The 21,987-nt window shown below is 41.5% G+C and overlaps 2 protein-coding genes across 4 annotated transcripts; both read right to left on the bottom strand.

Annotated features, from left to right (window-relative positions):
- Positions 1-1,570: 1,570 nt before the first annotated feature.
- On the bottom strand, positions 1,571-3,963 carry hspa1b (heat shock protein family A (Hsp70) member 1B). The gene has a single exon (XM_070910055.1). It carries the CDS (start codon positions 3,961-3,963, stop codon positions 2,044-2,046), a length of 1,920 nt encoding a protein of 639 aa, XP_070766156.1. The 3' UTR covers positions 1,571-2,043.
- A 1,186-nt stretch (positions 3,964-5,149) lies between these two features.
- Positions 5,150-21,276, bottom strand: ahcyl1 (adenosylhomocysteinase-like 1). Of its 3 annotated transcripts, none has more exons than XM_070909751.1 (17): positions 21,053-21,276; positions 13,479-13,593; positions 12,502-12,645; positions 11,560-11,660; positions 11,348-11,450; positions 10,841-10,935; positions 10,587-10,693; positions 9,328-9,444; positions 9,120-9,183; positions 8,921-9,009; positions 8,654-8,724; positions 8,288-8,382; positions 7,548-7,646; positions 7,091-7,159; positions 6,859-6,937; positions 6,529-6,649; positions 5,150-6,433 (listed from the first exon to the last, which is right to left on the bottom strand). In XM_070909751.1, the coding sequence occupies exons 1-17, from the start codon at positions 21,242-21,244 to the stop codon at positions 6,427-6,429; spliced, it is 1,668 nt and encodes a 555-aa protein (XP_070765852.1). In that variant the 5' UTR covers positions 21,245-21,276; the 3' UTR covers positions 5,150-6,426. The 3 variants fall into 3 exon arrangements, with proteins under 3 accessions (XP_070765852.1, XP_070765854.1, XP_070765855.1); XM_070909753.1 differs by lacking the exon at positions 21,053-21,276 and adding an exon at positions 16,427-16,516; XM_070909754.1 differs by lacking the exon at positions 21,053-21,276 and adding an exon at positions 14,821-14,960.
- Positions 21,277-21,987: the final 711 nt, after the last annotated feature.

Below are 21,987 nucleotides of genomic sequence, written 5' to 3'. Positions count from 1 at the left end.
TGATGGAGAGTGTGTGTGTGTGTGTGTGTGTGTGTGTGTGTGTGTGTGTGTGAGAGAGAGAGAGAGAGAGAGAGAGAGAGAGAGAAATGAGAGCAATAGCTCAGCTGTTTCATCAACCCTCAATTTACTTTTTTTGTAGGCTGTAATATTAAGACCTGCACTGTGGTACCAACATTTGTAAAAAAAAAAAAAAATAATAATAATAATAATAATTAATAAATAATAATAATAATAAAGTAAATAGTTATATAGAAGACCAATGGCAAATAGCAATGACCACAATATGTGCATTGTTGTGTATTGCAGTGTACCTGCTGTTGCCATGGCGGTTGCATGGGGTTGCTGTAGGTTGTACAGGTGTTCATGATCCACTCCTGCATGTGAAAATGGGTTTGGGTTAAGGGACATACTGTACTTGATGACTGATGATGGCGTAGAAGGAGTGCACAGACACAACTACATTACTGTCCTGAACATGTGCTGGTGTTGTTTCACTGCATGCAAACACAGCCACACAGACTAACCTCTTAAATTAATTCATCTCTCTTTAAATTAGCATTAATGTTAGCCTCGACTCTCAACAGTGGTCTCAATATGCCAACTGAAATATCCAGATGTGCTTTTACCGTCATTTCCAGGGGTAGGCCAAGATTATTATTCAGCATCTACAAAATGTGATCCAACAGGTAGCTTTGAGGCCTCCAGTGTGTTGTCAAAACTCATGTGTGGCTGACACGATCTAAGATTGCCACCAAGTGGATAATTTAGTGAACAACATGTTGAGCGAGCCCCTTGAATGAGCCATTCAGCAATTATCAATAGTGATTGTGAGTGGTGGAAGGAGTGTTTCATTGCTTTACTTAAGTAAAAGTTGCATTACCAAAAGTTGCAATACTCCTACTCATAAGGGAAAGTACTGTATTCAAAATATTATTTAAAGGGAAACTCTGAAAGTCTGTTATGTGACAAAAGTTGTAGTAGCTAGCTATACACCTGTTGTGTCTCCAGAGGGAGCTGCGTGAAGTCTGATTAATGGTTGAAGTCTGAAGACTACAAGTTTGAAAATGAAAAAATCTGCGAGTGAGGAGTTAACAAGAAGTGAGCTCACCTGACCTCTGTAGCCCCCTCCTCATCTTTGCTTCAGGCTCGCAGCTCGAGGCTACATTAGCCGCTACTAGCATAACACACCTGAATCTCCAATCAAACGGTCGGCGATCGAGTTGCATTGTGGGTAATGTTGGCGCCAGGTTTTGACAAGGAAGAAGAGTGCCAGGAATAACAAAGATGATAGGCCTATCTCTGGCTCTGCTGCATCGAGTTTAATACTTATTTTATTAAATTGTCCATCGTGAGTCCGACATTGTTATAGGAGTGCAATGCTAAATCAGTGGAGTTGCAACGTAAATATTATCAGAAAAATCTATCAAGAGTAAAACAACTCATTATGCGTAGTGGACCCTGTCAGAGTTGTTTTTATATATTATTGACTTGACTGTTACCACTGATGATATGTTGATATATATCATATTCAAAAACAAGAAAAAGATCACTGTCAAAGAAATTCACCATCACAAGGGTAGAAATAGAAGTATCAGGAAATTACCAATCAAGCGTCTTCACCACAAACTTTTAATGATTCCCTTAATACATTTTCTGCCCAGGGTATCAAGCATCAGAATCTGTTGTCAATTATTCCTGGAGAAAAACCTTCCAAGCTCAAAATGTATTATTGGAACCAGAAACCAGTCCGCAGAGTGAGTCTGATAAGTGTAGAAAAATAAAATGGTGTTCTAATAATGAGTAGAGCCTCAACAGGCTAGCTCATATTTGAAGTTACAAACACTTCTGCTCATACAAACTGCACGTTTTAGCTTGAACTAAGACTTTGAAGAGAACATTTATCACTTATTAAAAATGTGTGCTTCACAAGAACAAATTAAAAAGAGTTGTATTTTTTAACTGTTAAATTACAAAACTTTTGGTATCAAACAACAGTGATGCGGCCAAAGTATTTCTATCAACAAAATGCTGACTTCTATGGTTTTAGTCCACTTCCTCAACAGTGGGGCCCTTGGAGCTGCCTCCTTCCTGGCTGCCGCAGCTTCCTGATGGTGCTGCTCCCTGGTACAATTTGGTCACAATCGGCTTGCACACCTTCTCCAGTTCGTTCTGCTGATGCTCGAACTCGTCTTTCTCCGCCATCTGGTTGTTCTCCAGCCAGGAGATCGTCTGGTTGCACTTGTCGATGACCATCTTTTTATCCTCCTCGCTAATCTTTCCTTTCATGTTCTCGTCCTCGACACTGCTCTTCATGTGGTAGGCGTACGACTCCAGTGAGTTCTTTGCTGCAATCTTCTCTCTCTGCATGTCGTCCTCCGCCTTGTACTTTTCAGAGTCCTGCACCATCCGCTCTATCTCCTCTTTGCTAAGGCGGCCCTTGTCGTTGGTGATGGTGATTTTGTTTTCTTTGCCGGTGCTTTTGTCGACGGCGGACACATTCAGAATGCCATTGGCATCGATGTCGAAAGTTACCTCCACCTGTGGTACACCTCGGGGAGCAGGAGGGATACCTGTGAGCTCAAACTTGCCCAAGAGGTTGTTGTCCTTGGTCATGGCTCTCTCACCCTCATACACCTGAATCAGCACACCTGGTTGGTTGTCCGAATATGTGGAGAAGATCTGGGTCTGCTTGGTGGGGATGGTGGTGTTTCGTTTGATTAGAGGCGTCATAACTCCGCCTGCAGTCTCAATGCCCAGAGACAGCGGAGCCACGTCCAGCAGTAGCAGATCTTGGACGTTCTCTGAAGTGTCACCCATGAGGATAGCAGCCTGGACTGCTGCGCCGTAGGCCACAGCTTCATCTGGGTTGATGCTCTTGTTCAGTTCTCTGCCATTAAAAAAGTCCTGCAAGAGCTTCTGGATTTTGGGAATTCTTGTGGAGCCACCAACCAGGACGATTTCATGGATCTTGGACTTATCCAACTTGGCATCTTGCAGGGCCTTCTCAACTGGTTCCAGTGTTCCCCTGAAGAGCTCAGAGTTGAGCTCCTCAAAGCGTGCCCTTGTGATGGAGGTGTAGAAGTCGATGCCCTCAAACAGAGAGTCGATCTCAATGCTAGCCTGGGTGCTGGAGGACAGGGTCCTCTTCGCTCTCTCACAGGCTGTACGCAGTCTCCTCACTGCTCTCTTATTCTGGCTGATGTCCTTCTTGTGTTTTCTTTTAAATTCCTCTACAAAGTAGTTGACCATTCGGTTGTCGAAGTCCTCCCCACCAAGGTGTGTGTCTCCTGCAGTGGATTTCACCTCAAAGATGCCGTCCTCAATGGTCAGGATGGACACGTCAAAGGTGCCTCCACCGAGATCAAAGATGAGCACATTGCGCTCTCCTTTTTTACCTTTATCCAGGCCATAGGCTATGGCTGCTGCTGTGGGCTCGTTGATGATCCGCAGAACATTCAGTCCAGAGATCACCCCGGCGTCCTTGGTGGCTTGCCTCTGAGAGTCGTTGAAATAAGCTGGAACTGTGATGACTGCATTGGACACCCTCTGTCCCAGGTAGGCCTCAGCGATCTCCTTCATTTTAACCAGGACCATGGAGGAGATTTCCTCTGGGTAGAAGGCCTTGGTCTCCCCTTTATACTCCACCTGGACTTTGGGCTTTCCGTTGTCACTGATCACCTTGAAAGGCCAGAGTTTCATGTCAGACTGGACAACGGCGTCTGTAAACTTTCTCCCGATGAGCCGCTTGGCATCAAAGATTGTGTTGGTGGGGTTCATGGCAACCTGGTTCTTGGCTGCATCTCCAATGAGCCTCTCTGTGTCGGTAAAGGCCACATAGCTGGGAGTGGTCCTGTTGCCCTGGTCGTTGGCGATGATCTCCACTTTTCCATGCTGAAAAATCCCGACACAAGAATAGGTGGTGCCCAGATCAATGCCAATAGAGATTCCCTTAGCTGAGGACATCTTGCTTGTTGCTTTAGAGCTCCTGGAAGAAATATGGGAATATCATGTTTTAATTTTGTAATGCTGCAAATTAAATCACTGATCACTGCAACTAAAATCATTCAAAATGACTAGATTATTGATGTCAGTAATACTGATAAAATGTTTGTAGTGCCACAATTTCTGTCTATACAACTATCAGGCAGAGACATATGTTAAGGTGCCGTTAAAATTAAGGAAACACTGACTGAAAAACATTATTATTATTAGTTATGCCATGCTGAGGAGACTATTTCATGGCACAGGTTTAATCTAATGTAATCTCTGAATCTGAGTGGTTACCCTTATCCATTTGATTTATGTATTACATAAATTAGAAATCTGTCTACTTTGAAAATGTCCCAAAACATAAGCTTGAAGTAATTTTAATATCTTTTCTATAATTACTGCTCAAATTCAACTGTTTTTCTGGTGTATTGTGAAATTAACTTTGTACCGCCATTAATAAAGACATAATATAAAGCAGAATTGATTCATTAATACCAGAAAGTTTTAATAACATCTTTTAGGAAACCGGTGGATTAAAATAATGCCTGAGGATGCACACTACACCATCACAGATATGTCCTAACATGAAGAAGTCTGCAGTCTGTTTCCATTCAAATAAATTCAACCACAATCTGATAATCAATTGCTACTTACTTTCAGTGATAATCTCTCTGTTGCTCAAAGATGTTGAAGGACCCCAGCAGCCTCCTTGAGTAGCGTCAGCTTTCGCCTCTGTGTGGTTCTTCTTGAACTAATGCCTAGACTGACTCAGGCCCCTTGCTTATATAGTTACAACCAGGTTTCCAGAACACTCCCAGCACCCCCACCCCTCCTCCAAGCTCAGTGACTCAACTGTTAATATTAGCAAGTAATGCAGCTGGCCTGGTGCTCGAGAGCCGGTGAATATTCCAGAGTGGGACAGCAGTTTGACTCTCGGCCAGCAGGGCTGACTGCGAGGGAACACAATGTAGTGAATGTAGCAGTAAGGCACACTGAGGGAGGTATGTGGAAGTGTTAGTAGCCATGAATGTCAGCTTTATCCCCAAAATAATGAAAAACATGCTCTGTAATTACTCAACCACTGACCTAGAGAGGCCTCTCTTTCATTCTTCTTGGTATAAACACAGCAACAACTTACTTAAAGTTACTTTTCTCTGTTAAAAGAATTTGCTTTATTGCTGATTTAATGCATTCTTTTACATACATTGTATACACTTGTGCATTTTGATCACATGAAATATTACTTTAGGTGACCCAGTTGGATCAAATTAAGACAGCGACAATCATATGGCAAACATAAAGCCTAATATCTTTTCTCAACATATAGCTCATACATTAGAGTTACAATTAATACCAGAAGCAGTGGAAGGAAGACATTAAATGCACCACTAACAGATGTGGTTTTACAAAAGAGGAATGTTCATTTAATTAAGGTCAGTGCTGATATTTACGTGTTGTAAATTACTTACAAGGCACATTCATACCATGGCCTTAAAGGTATTATCCAGTCAAAACACTTCATAGCCGACCGCACTTGCTCTTCAGTCTGACAGATCTCAGCTGGAATTTGAGTGAGCAAATGGAAACTTGGTATTAAATGAGGGAAGTAGTAGTAGTTCGAAAATCTTTTGGCTGGTTCCTTCTCCTCAACCCTTTTCAGATTTTAGGAATGCATACAGCCCATTATCTTTAACAAAGCATAACATCTTAATCTGTGGGTAGCACATTAAACATTCCTTTGGTTTGCTTTTGTTTAGGGAGTCAGGGATTTAAAATGCACTCCGTCTTTCACAGGCTATTATAACTTCTTAAAATAAACAACATTGGGTCATATTGTTTATATAGCAAGTGCTATATTTCATCACTGTAACAAAAAGGATGACTGGATGTTACCTTTTAGGGCATGTATGCAGATACCATTCAATGAGATTATATAATGTATGTAAAACAAACATTTCTATAATAATGTACATTGTAATACAGAGTTTGTTTTGGCTCAGCCCAAACCCTGGCTCATGGAATGTACTAATAAAGTCTTAATGTCATTGACAGACAAAACATAAATCGTTTCCATCCTTTCAGCCATCATTTGGCACTGTGCGTAAATAGGGTAAACAAACAAATCAACAACTTTGTGATCTAGTGACATAAGCATTAGCAACTAAATAAGTACGTACACATGAAAGCATGCAAGCAGGCTTTTTCTTTTAAACACGGGACAAGACATGTAAAATGTTAGTTGGTTATACATCATATGTTTCCTACTAGTCTTACTCCTATTTGTTTTAACACCATGTCTGAAGTGCTATTAATAAGTTACATTCAGCATAAGTAAAATAATTCCTCCATTTTGTAGCAATTTAGAAAATAAAATAGATATCTCTGTTGTATCCCAGGGCAACTGTGTGTTAAGGATCACACCATCAGACACTCAAATTAATACCTGTGAACAAAATACAGTGTTAATTCAACCAGTATAACCAGTATAACACATCATGGTAAAAATATAGGAAATGCTAGACAATCAAAGAAACCCACCTGTAATAATTAGGTTTGAAGGGGCCATTCTTGTTGAGGCCCATGTACTTGGCCTGCTCGTCAGAAAGCTCTGTCAGGTGGGCATCAAAGTTTGGAAGGTGCAAACTGGCCACATATTCATCTGGAGGCAAAGACAATGTGTTTGTTCTAGTCTACATACTTTTTGGTTCACTGGTTGGTGTAATCTTTAGGTCAAGTCACAAGGTGGCAACAATGAGCAACACAAATAAAGTAGGCATTAGAAACTGGCTACAGCATTATTTTTAAATGTATATATGATCACTGTTCCTTAATGTTTTTAATTTGTAAACGGAGCCTGCTCTTTCTTACCCATCTTCTTGGGCAGGAGATACACATCCTGTTTGTAACGCCCCTCTGGAGCATTGAACAACTCGATCAGGGCCAGGGCCTACAGACAACACAGACCACACACATTGGTTGTTAAGACTATATATACTATAAACTATAAGTTACTATAGAACAGCATGGTGGTGTAGTGAGAGGGCCCTTCAGGTGCCCCAGAAGTCCAAGAATCTCCCACAGAGAGGGCCAAACTACTAACCTGAGTTGTAGCAGTGATGGACAACACAAATGTAGGCACAGTGGAGCAGCTCAGATTTAAGAGGCGGCCCTGAGAAATAACAGAGTACACGTATGAACTACAACTGTAGAAAGTGATTCTAAACAGACGCTGAGGCAAAGTGAAGCAACAGCAGTGAGAAGTTAGACTGTGACACAATAAGCAGCTCACAGTAGCTGTTGGCTGACTGACACCTAAAGGCCTTGTTATACTTGAATGTTAAATTGACCCACGTGATTCAATTAGCAAGGTTTTACCCTGCATCCTATCAATATGCTAACACCACAGTATTTCACAAAAGAAATGCTTCTTGGCCCGGAGTAAATGCAAGATGTAGTCTGAGTTTATAGCCTAAGAGTTCTGTGTGAGTTTAAGTGTGGTGTTAAAAGCCATGATGAAAACTAATCTTAAGATTTTAAGATACAGAGAGGGACATTACCTCTGCAAGCATAACAACCCTCTTTCCATCAGGCCAGATGATATGGTCAACCTGAGAGCGCACCCTCTCCCAGGTCAGCTCAGGGCTGCGCAGACTCGCCTGAGGACATAAAAGACAGAAGTAAGTCCTACAACTGCACGACAAACACAAATACAATAAAACGTAACACAACAAGATGTAAGAAATAGATCGATCCTGTGGAGAAGTTGCTCCTTAAGAGGCATTTTTGATTTCTAAATTGGGCAATCTGAGAGGGTTAAATGAGGAATTTGACATGAAGCAAGAGTCTACTGGATTTTATTTGGTCTCAAAGAATAATTTAATTCAAAATTTAAATAAGAGTTCAATGTGTTAAGATCAACTTCCCTAAATATTAAGAAAGATTTTGAGATACTGTATTTTGAAAATGTTGTTTGAAAAATGAGGTTGAAAGAATACAGAAGACATTTTTTTTATCTACAGATCACATGACTGATCAATACTATATATAAGGAAATTGGAAACAGCCTCAGACAAGAAAGACAAGAAAGCCCAAAAAAGAAACATTTGGTAGGTGAATAAAACATGGTGTGCAGGAGACGACATGTTTTAATTTTGTTGGACTCACACTGGTCTGCACCTGCTTTGTGTGTGTGTGTGTGTGTGTGTGTGTGTGTGTGCTCTCAAAGTTAGAAATGTAAATAGAAATTCCCAGACACAAATATTTACAGAACAGTCATACAATTACGTAGACACATTACCACATCGATCTCAGTATTGGAATGTCCCATGTTGCAGACAATGCAGCCGTTCTTCATCCGGTCGAGCTGTTCTCTGGTCACGACATTCTTGTTGCCTGTAAAGAAAAAGAGCAGTAATGTAATGTGAGTCACTGTGAGAGTACAAGTGAGAGTAAGTCATGATTGCAAAGAAATCTGTTATACAAATGGATTTACAACTACATGTAAATTGGGATTGTGATGTTGTCATCTGACTAGAACGCGGACCCAAAAAGCATTTTAGCATTCAGATGAAATCATATTTAAATGAGGCACGCATTTGTTAACTGGAAACACTGTGACTATCAAAGCTGAAGTAATGGATGTCACTGCATGGGGGTGCAGTACCAGTGCAAGTTATCACCACGTCCATCTGCCGGATGACCTCGCTCAGCTTGACCACTCGGAAGCCGTCCATGCTGCGTGGATACACAGAGATACTTTCAATAATTCAAGCAGCACAAACACGGTGGAAACAACTTCACACAAACGCTGATAATACATTTTCTTTTTGGAATCACGGCTAATCTGATGCACAACATAGAGACAAAAGCACAACTAGAGGGGCACATTTACTGATGGCGCAGTGCTGAATGGTAATGCTTAGTGACTCACCATGCCTGCAGGGCACAGATGGGGTCAATCTCTGTGATGCACACAATGGCTCCGAGGGCCTTTAGAGCCGTGCAGCAGCCTTTCCCCACCTACGCGCCACAGGACAGTTGCAATAGTTGTAAACAGAAATACACAATACATATAAACAGGTTTGCTGCACCTGTGAAAAAGGAGCTAACGTAATCGAAGAATGATTCACCTCTCCATAACCACACACGACAACTTGTTTGCCTCCAAACATTATATCTGTGGTCCTCTTCAAGCTGGCAGAGACAAGCAAAATAACACACACTTTTATCCATCTGCACAACTCGAATACAGAAACTCTTCACACTATGAAAAAAAAAAGGCTGCAGTGGCGTGTTTGCAAACAGTGGCTAGCTGTCTGCATGATTAGTTCTCCTCACCCATCCAGGATAGATTCACGGCAGCAGTAAAGGTTGTCAAATTTCTGCTTGGTGACCGAGTCGTTCACATTCATGGCAGGGACACACAGCTTGCCAGCCTTAGACAACTGGTACAATCTGAGAGGACACATAGGGAAACACGTTCAGGCAGATACTGTACTCCCACACAACACACATGCACATATCCACATACACAAACTGAGCTGCAATCCTTCGTGACCTTATACTTTCCGGAGCGTCTGGCTAATTGACTCTATTGAGAGTTGTACATGCACAGCTGCTGTGACCTGCGGTTGAGCTATGTCATGTTTCTCAAATAGGCTCCGGTCAAATCAGGCCAGTGACCTTTTCAATCCGCAGTGTCAGTGTGTGTTGATACTATTATGACTTATATAACTGCTTTTGATACTGTTTGTGCTGACACGGAATACATCATTCATCAGGAAGCAGGTTTTGCTTCCAGCTCAGCTCCATCTAGAAGACAAAATAATATAAACACTTCTCGGAAAAGCATTTTAGAAGTAGCTAAATAAAACAGTATGTTACAACAGTGGGTTTTATTAGCTTGAATATCTTAGTTTCTTAGCTATAAAGGTATTCTGGTAATTAGAAGTACAAAAAGGCCAAATCATCTGTACCCAAAGTGAGGTGCATCACTTAAAAAAGCTGCTAAATTATTTTACATAGCGAGAGACACTGTTTTAAAATTCATGAAAACATATGCTGAACACGAACTTCATTGCCAGAAGGTCAAACTATCAGTAACTGGGATATATACATTATGTAAGGGGTTGACAAATACTGCTAAATTGTTTTGTCTACTTCCACTAGTCAGTGTTAATGGGACCATGAGCCAGATTTCACTATCCCACAGCACAAAATGACCATAAAATAACTCCCGGGGTTTGATCAATACTAATAACTCAGCCACCGGCTTTTATTTATTATTCAAAGTCCATTATGGGCTGTCATAAGCTGTGCCACAGACAAGTCAATCTTGTAATGTCTTGGTTGCTAAAAGAGAAACGCTTTTCTTCAACCAGGGTCTTATTCTTATATTTTTGGCCATTATTGCCAAAAGTAGCAACAATAGCTTTGACCACCATCCACATTTTACACATCAATATCAAATAGAGTCGCTCTTTCCCAAATGGTGGCTTTAACTACACAAACAGACACAGGGCGTACAAAAATGTTTTTCCTTCAATTCCCACTTCCTTTTAAACCCCCAAACTCCTCAAATCGAAGCCCCGTCTCACCGGTGCACTCCAGTGACACTCTCCTCCACAATGCCCCGGACCTTCTTGAAGACGCTGGGATATTTCTTGTACACCCAGTGGGTTAAGTCTCCACCATCATCCAAGATCTAAGAAAAAAAAACACAGCAGAGTTAACGGCATGATTGATAACCTCCACAGTCCATGATAGCACAGTAGAGCCCAGGGATAGAGCAGATAAACGAGAACAGAATAAGATTGGTGTTAAATTTATCATGGGATTATCAGGTTGATACCATATTGGCCTGCCAGCCCTCCGTGTTGACACAGCGATCGATGCACCACCAGAAGTCATCCTCTGACTCACCCTTCCATGCAAACACAGGCACCCCTGCAGGAAACAAAACACACACACCTAATGGCAACGACAGGCAGCAGAGGAGAAGAGGACTGGCCAGCTGCATGGGCAACAGGTCCATTAGAGCAGCGTTACACAGTGAAAGCACAAGCACAGATTGATGCAACGTTACTTTAACACAAGATTTCAAACAAAATCAAAAATGAATGCCACAACACTTCTTAAATGCATTATAGACATCCATTACATTTAATGTATAGACTTATAATTAGCTTGTTTTCAGCTAAGTTAGCATCATGTTATTAATATTGAAGTTAACTTAATATATATATATTTTTTAATCATCAGAAATATATATGTTTTATATCTAATCTTAATCCACAAAACCTAATAATACTTGATAATGGTGATGTGTTCCATGGCCTTAGAGAGGAGAGGATCTTACCCGTTTCAGCAAGAGCAGCGGCCACCTCATTCTGAGTGGAGTAGATGTTACAGGCAGTCCAGCGACACTGGGCCCCGAGGGCTACCAGAGTCTCAATCAGGACCTGAGGGGGAACGATGGAATATACAGATACATTAGCAGGTAGCGGAGGTAAAGAAGAGAAGGACAGAACAATCGCAGTGATCTGCAGTGAACAGGACGAGAGGACGTACTGCTGTCTGAGCAGTGATATGGGTACAGCCGACTATCTTCGCCCCAGCCAGTGGCTTCTCCCCCTGGGCTCTCTTCCTCAAGGAGATCAGGGCAGACATGTCTGGGGAGGAAGAGATTGAGCAAAAGTTAGTGGAAGCTGAGAGGACATAAAGGTCAGGTTTTGTTTTGGGAGAGAGAAGAATGGCGGAGCATTCTGAATACAAAAATAAGCCCTTTCTACAAGGTGGATGTGCAGTAAATGGCTGTAAAATGGAGGCTGATTAAACAACAATTCCTGCAACAGCTGTTGCCGCCCAGGCTTTGAGCCTGAAGAACACTTGTCAAGCACTCACGGCTACTTATCACTCACATGGGCAACGCAAACAACCAGAGAGACAGAAGAAAGAGGAGGGAGCACACACAAAACCAAAATGCTGGAAGAAGAGGTAATAAAGGAGAAAATAAGTAAGCGATAAATAGAGCAGAGAGAAGGAACTCCGATCATGTTTCCAGAATAATATGGACACTGCCCCAGCCTTGGGTCATAAACTATTTTGAAACAAGGAGGAGAGGACCTTTATCAAATAGTGTCTAAGCAGCAGTACAGACGCCATGTGATACGTATCTGGGAACAAAGTCACAACAGGTAGCACAAAGCTGTCTTTGTATAAATGGTTTTGATAGCAAGTCTCTTATCCGACTGTATCACAACAAAATCACAGAAAAACTGTGAAAACCAACTTTTAAGACTGATTGATCGCAGCATGTATATGAGTGCCTCTCTGTGGTGGAAAAGTGATTCCATAAGAGACCAAACACTGCAAATCCAACTCAACTCAAACCCATTTACTGTCACAAATCCTCTGCTAAAAATAAAGTGTTCTTGACTAAATAATAATAAAGGATCTATTTTTATGTTATTACTATTTTATATTTAAAAATGGGGGAGATCATCTTTGAACCTTGTTCTGCGATTTCAATTTCACGGCGGCCAAATTCGGCTTGCTTGATGTTCTTCACACAGAAGTCACTGCTGCCGTGGGTGTTGACCTGGGCTTTGTCCCGGGGGGACGTCTCATCATCGGAGCTGTCGGTGTAAGACGCAGCTGTGAAACGGAGAACACAAAAGGTCACTATTGTGGAAAAGCATACAAAAGAGCCAATTATGAAATGTATACTTCAAATCCATTGTGTGTAGGAAGGAGCTTGAGTGTGTGTGTTTCCTCTGTAAGTGTGTGTGTGTGTGTGTGTGTGTGTGTGTGTGTGTGTGTGTGTGTGTGCATATATATACTGTATATGTATACATACTGCATGTGTTTATTGTAAACAAGAGTGTACTGCATGTAGTGTGCATAGCCAGAAAGATAATGGATTTTTGAGGCCGATAGTGATATTGATATTTGGGAGTTTAAAAAAATGTGATATCTACATGTCGGCTGATAGCAATTATTACGTAATACAAAAAACACAATCTTAATACAGATCCCTTACATTACAAGAATTTGACACAGAGGAGGATATTTTACAGGTGAAAAATCAACACTGTTGCTAAATTACCTCAAACCTAGTTTGGCATTTCTGTACTGCAATTTCTTGTTAGTTATCAGTCGACATATACACTGATATTGTATCTGCTATAAGCTAATGTCGGCCGATACACTGGTCTGGTCAGTTTATCAGTCTAGCTCTACTTGTGTCTGTATATGTGATTTTATTCAAATATACTGTATGACCTTATATGTGCTGCATTTGTGAATGGGTGTACATACTTCATTTCAAATGATATAAAGGATACATAAAATGCATCAGTCAGTTTTTCAAATGAACAAAACAAATTATTACTATTTCAATTATCGTTTATAATTACTCAGTTTGTCGAAACACAGTGGGTGTTTTAGCATCTCATGGAAGTGGAATGAACCTTTCGGGTGTTTGGTACCTGAGCTGTAGCTGTCTGTGGAGGACTGCGAGATGGACCGAGAGAGGGAGCGGCGGCCTGCCTTGGTAGGGTACTTGCTGAATTCTTGTTTGTCCTCCGTGTTAGCAAACTGGATCTGGGGAGAACCAGAACAGACGATGAACGATACGCACCATTTTTCCAGATATTGCTGACTTCTTCTGTCTCTATGTACTGATCAAGTGTCAACAATGAGGAACAAAAAGTACCATCATCATCATCACCACACATTAACAGCGATGACGCTCTTTAGATAATGTATTTGCACTTTTTTAGTTTATATTTAGACTCATTTTGCTGTTTCAGCCACTAAGACTGTCCTTTCGAAGGTAAATCACCTGGGCATGTTACAGTAAATCACAGGTGGATCAAGAAGAAGGGAGCTGATGCCTATTTTTAGACGGCCCCTCCTGCTCTGTGATTTGTGCTTTGTTCAGATACACAGGCTTCAGTTGTTGGTGTGGTTCATCGTGTCAACCCAACCCTTCAAAGGGCCCAAGATAAAAGACCTGGAAACACACAAAGCGGATCAGCACACACAGCTAGCTAGCTTGGCTACTTTCTAGAGTAGCCTTTAACAGAAGATTTAAGTCTCAACTGTCCAGGCGTTGGGGTTACTGTACCAAACCACAGAAGCTGATCCATCATTTAAAATCTTATCATTCAGCCACTAAGTAAAAGCCAGTGCCTGGTATGAATTTGGCTCTATTTAGGGCTTGGCATTGGCAGGCTACAATTATACATGGGATCTGACAAATCCACTGAGTGTCACTTTAACACCCTGAAACTGTAACAGTCTGGCTGCAGCAGGAGAAGTCAACAGTCAGTTGTCAGCATTAGAAACAGTAGCGAGACCTAACCCCGAGGTCATTTAGGAAACTGGGTCAGACCATTTTAACTACATTGATCCTGAAATTAATTAAAAATGTAGAGAAGTCAGTAACAGTCCCAACCTAATGCAGAAATACTTTATTTTCACATGCGTAGAATCCCAGGTGGGCTGTAGGCTGTGGCTTCTTTGCTTACACCTGGCACTGTAAACAAATAGGACTGTGAGAAAGAGACTGTTTCCAGACAGGGTCACCGGTACATGAGTTACTCAGCATTTTACTTAAATAGGAAGTCTGCAGGTGGGTTTCAGAACCTCATGATGTCCTTTAGTTTTAGTCCCTATAGCTTTGACTTTCATTGATCTGTTCCCAAGTAAGACTCAATATCCCATCTGGCAAAACACTGTATATATCATTTACATCACTACTGCAGGTTTAGCCAGAGGGTGTAAGCATTAACATTATCTTGCAAAAAAAGTTTAAACCAATGTTACCTCGACGTTGCTAAAAGCCTGATGAGGTGCTGCACAGAGACCTGCTGTGCACTCTCTCTCTCTGCCTTTCCAAGAAATCCTACAGGTGTCTTGGTGGCTTAGAGGCAAGCGTGTTGGCTCAAGTCCAAGCTCAAACTCTGATGTTGTGTCTCTTGTCTGTGTCACAACATTGTATAATGTCACAACATTGTATAATGTCACGCAATCAAGACTTTAAAACAAGCACATTCACACAAATTTCTCTTGAATAATTTCTTCCTGTGGTCCATTGTTTGTGCCTTCATTCTTTCCGTATCATTGCAGTGTTTTATTGGACTTGATCATTTACTTATACAAAATGTTTTCTTTAATGGAAATGCAATGTTATAGTCCATTCTCAGCAGTAAGCACCTTCACTCTGTGCTATCCTTAAATTCACTTTGCCTCATTGATAAATCCTTTCCAAACGTCTTCATTCATTGTGACAATGCCGCAGGATTTTTCCTTGTTCTCTTATTTTAGATGTCCATAGAACGTGTTTGGACTAAAAACTAACGTGCAGGCGAGCAGAGTTGACACAACACACAGACAATAAATCCGGCAACACATGAACGCCAGACTAACAACAGTGAGTTGGGTAACATTTGAGCGTGATGTGCACCGTAACACGCAGACATCAGGCTGCAGCCACGTCGTACAGGTAAAGTCTGGTGTTCATGGTAGTGACATTGAAGAGTGAGGACATCACAGCGTAAGCTCACAGCTGGGTGACTCAGTTACCTTGTTAGTCACCACGCAAACGTTAGCGCAAAGGCTGATTGAACGGGGTTCAAACGGCCAGCATAAACATAATTTACACACAACACGACCATACTACTTCTGCCTTGTGTGACTAAACGGGTACGCTTTTACATAAAGTTTGAAAAACGTCATGGTTACCGTTATGACTTCCACTCATCTAAAATTGAAGTAACAGGAGCAGAAATGACTAAAACACTAGTAACCTGTGTTTATGTCCCACAATGCCTCTTTCTGGGCTTCAACAACCTAGTGTGTCAGTGTAAAGAAACTCAAGAAGCCTGTGAGGCAGTGTGAGCTGATGAGATCTCTGCATGTCTCTGTTTTCACAATTGAGAGTGTGCTCTGTCTCATACACTTGCAAAATACTTCTTTTATGTTTGCTTTGCATCAGTTTGGACTCTTGAGGCTCCAACCGAGGTTTTTGCACCGTCTCTCGCATTTCTGCATTGTCCTTCCCCCCAAAAAAATTCAGACATAAAAATCAGAGCCTCCTTCGCTTGTGGTTTTAGCATTAAGGAAAACAAGAGGTTAATCTGATTAATGATGAATTGCTCAGTGTTACTTAAGACAGCATTCTGTTTCTGCTACTCTTACACAGTAAACTATACCAGAGATGAGCTCTGTGAATAACCTGTGCATTTATGTTGCAAGTCAAAGAAAAACACTTCTGCAAGCTCCGCATTGTTGCATAAGCTATAGAATTATTGTACATAACTGCAAAAAGAAGAGAAGAAAACTTGGTACATCTGTGTGTGGGATATGCACTTATATCTTTAAGAATAAGTGCGCTGGATGAGTTCCCGGTGATGCATTAGCAGCGACTCACCCTCTCTCTCCCGTGCCCATGTTTGTGTGCCATGGCTGCCAGTCACTGATTGGTCTCTCCAGTTCTCCAGCCTACTTCCCTGTGCCTGTGTGTCCTCTGTTTGATGGTACTAGGTGTCCCTGATGCTATTATCCCAGAACACTCCCAGGCAGAGCCGGGGGGAGGTTCCCACCTATTATCGTGATTTCTAATGGCCAACCTGGAGAGGGAGAGTGAGAGAGAGAGGCCTAGAGAGAAAGGGGAGGTTGATTCCAACTGAGCCTCTCTCTCTCTCTCTCTCTCTCTCTCTCTCTCTCCCACTCTGGTTCTGCCCTTGACAACCAGCTGCTAAAGTCGGTAGATTGTATTTTATGCTTGATTTTTTTAAGTGCTGAGAGAGCAAATGCAGAAACAAGTTGCAAAGACAGCAAGATCCCAATATGTACATATGCACAAACGAGAAACACGCACAGAAAAAAAAAAATCACATACACACACACAGACCAAAACCACATTTGCTGCAAGCTTTTACTTTCAGGCTGTACTCCTGATTTGGATGGCTAAATAAAAGGGGATTGACAGGAGGAATTAAACCGTTTCCATTAGCCTTCTGCAGCATCAATAAGCGGCCCATTCAGTCCCATCCTACAGCTAAAAATACCCTTTCTCTCAGGATAGCAGGCCAGGTCACAGACTTAAGCTGTGGTGTGACAGTCAGCCGGTGGTGTAAAGGGTTCAATGGGGGCCTGGCATAAGGCGAAATGAACTACTTAGCGCCAGACACTACTAGCGCTCTACAGCGCCATCTAACTGAGAAGACATGCAGTCTCATCCACAGAGATCTTTGTATACTACTCACAGTGGTCAAGTCAAAGGCAGAAGGCCTGACGTATTAAATGGAGCACAAATGGTGTATAGACAGCAAAGCAAGTGAAGTTCCTCAGACAGGTGTAGTTCTAAAATCATTGTACTTCCTTTGGTCTGCAAAGGCGCCAGTTTAGATCAACACATGCATGACAGATTACACAGTGTTGTGAAAAAAACATACAGTGTGCTAATCCTTCCTCCAGAACTATGTGACCTTTTAGCAGGAACTCTACAACGTCTACATATTACCATATACCTCAATCTTCAGTGAATATGAACAATCAAGGTAACCCACAAGCATATTTCATAAACAAACACGAGGGAATGCAACTCTACCATCTAATATCAATATGATCAATACCATTTTGTTCCCAAAACTGTAAAATGAGAAGTCAAATATTAAGAAAGCCAAATGCTGATAACAAATGCTGTAGTTAAACTAGAGAGATCCTTTTTAAATACCAACAGCTTAACTGGGAACAGTTGGGAAATGATGAAACTAGTCAGTATGGATGTGTTATATTTCTCATCTTATGGTGACTTTTCCCTCAAGGTTAATATTGGTCACACGGTGGTACAGTACACAGTACTTTACTTATGTGGACCACGGCAGACTGAGTCTCAATAAACACTAGAAAGAAACTGTTGTCAATGTCATCTTTTAAATATAGCTAAGATAGACTTAAAGCCCCAAAGTGTCACATTTATTATGTGAAATATAAATAACATCTTTCAAATTATTCTGTTGTCATAAATTTGTTTGTAGGAAAATGTAAAAGTTCTGGTGAAAACTGGTCTATGTAATGCTTTCAGCCCATTCATTTTCCAGGTCCGATCTTACCACTAGGAGTCACCAAAGTCACACATTTTCAAACGCTTCACACACTGAAGGGGCTTTAAGTTTGCATTTTTAATATGACTGTCTCTGGGTTACTTTTGGATTTTAACACAAAGATCTGAGACTGAGTTTATTTTTTTCACTGTACTCTACTATTGTTTCCACGCCTTCAGTTAAACTTGACAGGGGGAAAAAAACTCTTCCATAATGTTGGCAGACAAACAAGATGAGATGGTGAAAATAAGGTATGAAGACTTGAGAATCTATGTAAAACAGCCCACAGGGATCAGATAGAAAACGATGCATGCATGCATGAACAAATTCACAGAGAGTGAGTCCCATTCCCAGGGGGGCGTGTTGTGTAACTGCTGGATGGATTCAGAGAGAGGAGGCCGAGTAGTGGTGTTCTTTCACTCACCCACCCACACACGCACGCACACACTCACATTCATTTCATTTATAATTCGTAGCATTGATTGTTTTGTGCTCATGCCATGGTAAATTATGTGACTATGCACCAGCCTCAGTTCAACATACTGTACTTTTTCATGTTGTGATAGGGGATTTTAATTAGTTTTATCTTTTTTTTTCAATTTGCAGCATTTGTTCCAGGCGAACAGGTGGCTCAGTTTGACACAGGGCTCTCACATTTATTCATAACACACTGCTTTGTTTTCATAAGCGGAGTGCACATTCCTACCATCCAATATGTTTTCAATCAGGCTCCCTGAGGCGACTTACAGTCCACACATTATTGCCTCGTCAGACAGGGGGTCTGAGCTAATATTCTGGAGTCTGTGAGCCCCGCTGCTGGGAAAACAGATATTTTTATTATTCTGATCATTTTGTCCACCTCATTACATTGCAGAATATTAGCAGTAAAAGCCAGTTTGGTGAAGTTCATATTTTTTTTTGTTTTTGTTGAGACTGAGTCTGTCAAAAATATATATATGTTTATTATTATATTTATTTAGTTTATTCAACAGGGACCATACAGATAAAGTATATAGGGGCTTCTACACTTTGCCCATAATTTATATTATTCTTTAGCAAGTTAACTGTCTTTTAGTCACCAGTGGTGCTCTGCTTGGGTTTAGTTGTCTTCCTGCAGTTTTCCTGTACTGGGTAAAAGTCATCGTGACTTCTGAGATTTTCTGAGAGTTTTTAAAGCAACATCAGGCAACATACAGAAGTACAAAGATGCCACAAATATCCCAAATTGTGTAATGAGGCGAAAGCTACATGGAGTTCAACAGACGGTGCCAGAATAGCAGTTGTGTCAGTCACAAGCACTGCACAATTATTTATTGTGTCATGAAGGACCCAACCAAGACTGAATTTGTGAGGCTGACATCAAGATTGCACTGATAGTAAACGTAAAAATACATTTTGGTGGAAATAAAATGATTAGGAATATCTAGAAATAAAAAACACGACTACAATACATTCAAAGTAATAACATATAAGGATATCAGGACATCTGCTGACAGACATGCCAGCATACTTATCAGTGTTTTTATATATCAGGCCATAATATCGACACATACTGCTGGATCAGGCTCCAGCTCTTAAAATCATGACAACACGAGCACCAGTACGAAGGACAGTGGTCACAAGTTAAAGGTCACCTTGAGGGATAGAGGGACAATTCAGCTGGCAAACTTGACAATACTATGGTATTAAAATGTCCCAGAGAATTTCATCATCACGTCTTGGCAATAAGTGCTTCACAAAACCAGTAAAATTGCTTTAAAGACCACCAAACCTGAAGCCCAAAGCACAAGGACACAAAAGAAGTTTTCTTCTCAACATCTGAGCTGGTTAGTTCTGATAAAGCACAAAAAGAAGCCTTTCATCTTCTGCCTGTTCCATGTTTATCCCCTGCCTGTTGCCAGCTGTTACTCGCGGCGGTGGATCTGTAATGATATGAGCAGCTACCTCAAGGGACTCTTTCATTCTGATGATTGTTCTGTGCCGTTGTGTCACAGCCAAGAAATTTCAAGGGCTTTTCTCACAGGTGCACCTTGTGCTTGCTAATACATTTTTATCACACTGTTATTATTACTAACAGTGATGAGGCACACACACACACACACACGCTCCTGAACAAATTCAAGACTGATATCACAAACAGAAGGATGAGTTCACTAGGTACAGACATGATTCATTTTTTTCCATGACCATGCACCTTCAAAGAATTCAAAGCTGAGAGACTGCAATTTGTGGCAGATTGACATTCGTCATAAAGATAAAGCCTCCACCTCATTGAATACCTCATAGCGTGCGGGCCTCCATCTAAGCTCAGGTATCTTAGGCCATGTATTTCTTCTTTTTGCACAGGTTTAAGAGCTCAACTTGGCTTTTGGCTTGTTTCCTGCCTGCAGGATGTTGGCATGATGTAGATTTAAAAATAAAAAACAGGAAGGCTCCATGAAGGCAAGATTTTAACAATAATCCAGTCTTGGTGAAAGCTCCATTTAAATTATATGTTGTTACCTCAGTAATAACATAGTAAAAGATATGATTAGACAAATACCACATGTGAGACAGTGGAGCAAAGCTGTTCTTCGTGGCCTCATTTCTCAGAATCTTTAGTTGAATCTTGACTATTTTTAAATGGTAAATATAATTTTTCAATTTGCAGCTGGGCTTGGGATGGAGTGATCCCTCAGTCACTGTTACACTGCAGCATCACATCCATCAGTGCATCAAAGCTCCATTGACCTCTCTACTGTCCACTTAGGGTTGAAAATACATTCACTGCCTTATGAATACAAGATTAATCCACACAGGACATTTCCTGGCCTTGCTGTACAGTAGTACTTCACTGCAGTACAATGCGTACCAACGTGGATGTGTCCTCCTCACAGGTGCCTGCCTACAGTATCACTCGGTCTCTTCGCCCAATGTCAGTGACTGATGGCGAGCATCACGTTTCTTACCTTCTTGACGGATTTCAGAGTGGGGACTGCGGTGAACGCTGCGGAGGGCATTTCGCCGACGTTCATGTTCACATCACTGCTGTTTTTGCTGACAGTCATCGCTGAATATTTCTCCGCCACGTTTTCGGTCTCTTTGACATATTTCGTGGCTTGTTTAACCTCCGCCTTGCTGTCCACAACCGAGTCGGTCATTGCATCCAGGTGATATTGATACTGCTGCTAGAGAGGGGAAAAAAGGAAGCCGGTTCTGAATTGAGTTCAGACTAACGCTAGCTCTGTACGTCGTCTTCTTGCTCTCTTTTAAGCTTCGTGGCTTTAAACAAAAAATGACCGAACCGACGCTGAAGCACCTCAACTAGCTAGACAGCCGAGTTTAAGAGAGATTAAGCTGTTTTCTATCTTAACTACTTTCTAAAAGAGCGGCACAAACACTTGTGTCGGTCCTCCCGGTCTGCTGTCATCCACAGACAGCAACATCTCCGAGGGGAGGGGGCGGTTCGACGAGGCTGTCACCTGAGCAAGTGGGCAGTGTGTAGGCGGTGATCGTCCAGTCAGCGCCGGTGCAGAGGAAAATGGAGAAGTAGCGGCTGAGGCTCGTTCCTCGTATCATCAGTAGCGTTAGCTTTGGTTAATTACATTGCATTTAGTCGTTACTACTTGTCAGTCGGTGCAAGCTTGACCTAGATGTTCTTTTTCCATAGCTGACCTATCCGGTTAGCCCGGGGTTAAACCTCGTAGAAGGGTGACTACAAGTCCCGCCTGCTTCGCTATGATTGGCTGGCCGTGTGTAATCTATAGCGTGTGATTGGCAGACAGTGTTTAACCTGTGAGTTGAAGCCAGGGCAAAATACCATGTATTTGTTGTCCCATTTCAGAACGAATTTAAATCAAGTGTGTTCCATTAGACACGAATATTGTATAATATGTAAACACAA

The sequence above is a fragment of the Enoplosus armatus genome, chromosome 8 (genome assembly GCF_043641665.1).
Source record: "Enoplosus armatus isolate fEnoArm2 chromosome 8, fEnoArm2.hap1, whole genome shotgun sequence".
Classification (NCBI taxonomy): Eukaryota; Metazoa; Chordata; class Actinopteri; order Centrarchiformes; family Enoplosidae; genus Enoplosus; species Enoplosus armatus.
Note: the sequence above shows the minus strand (reverse complement) of the source record. Positions and strands in the feature narration are given on the sequence as shown.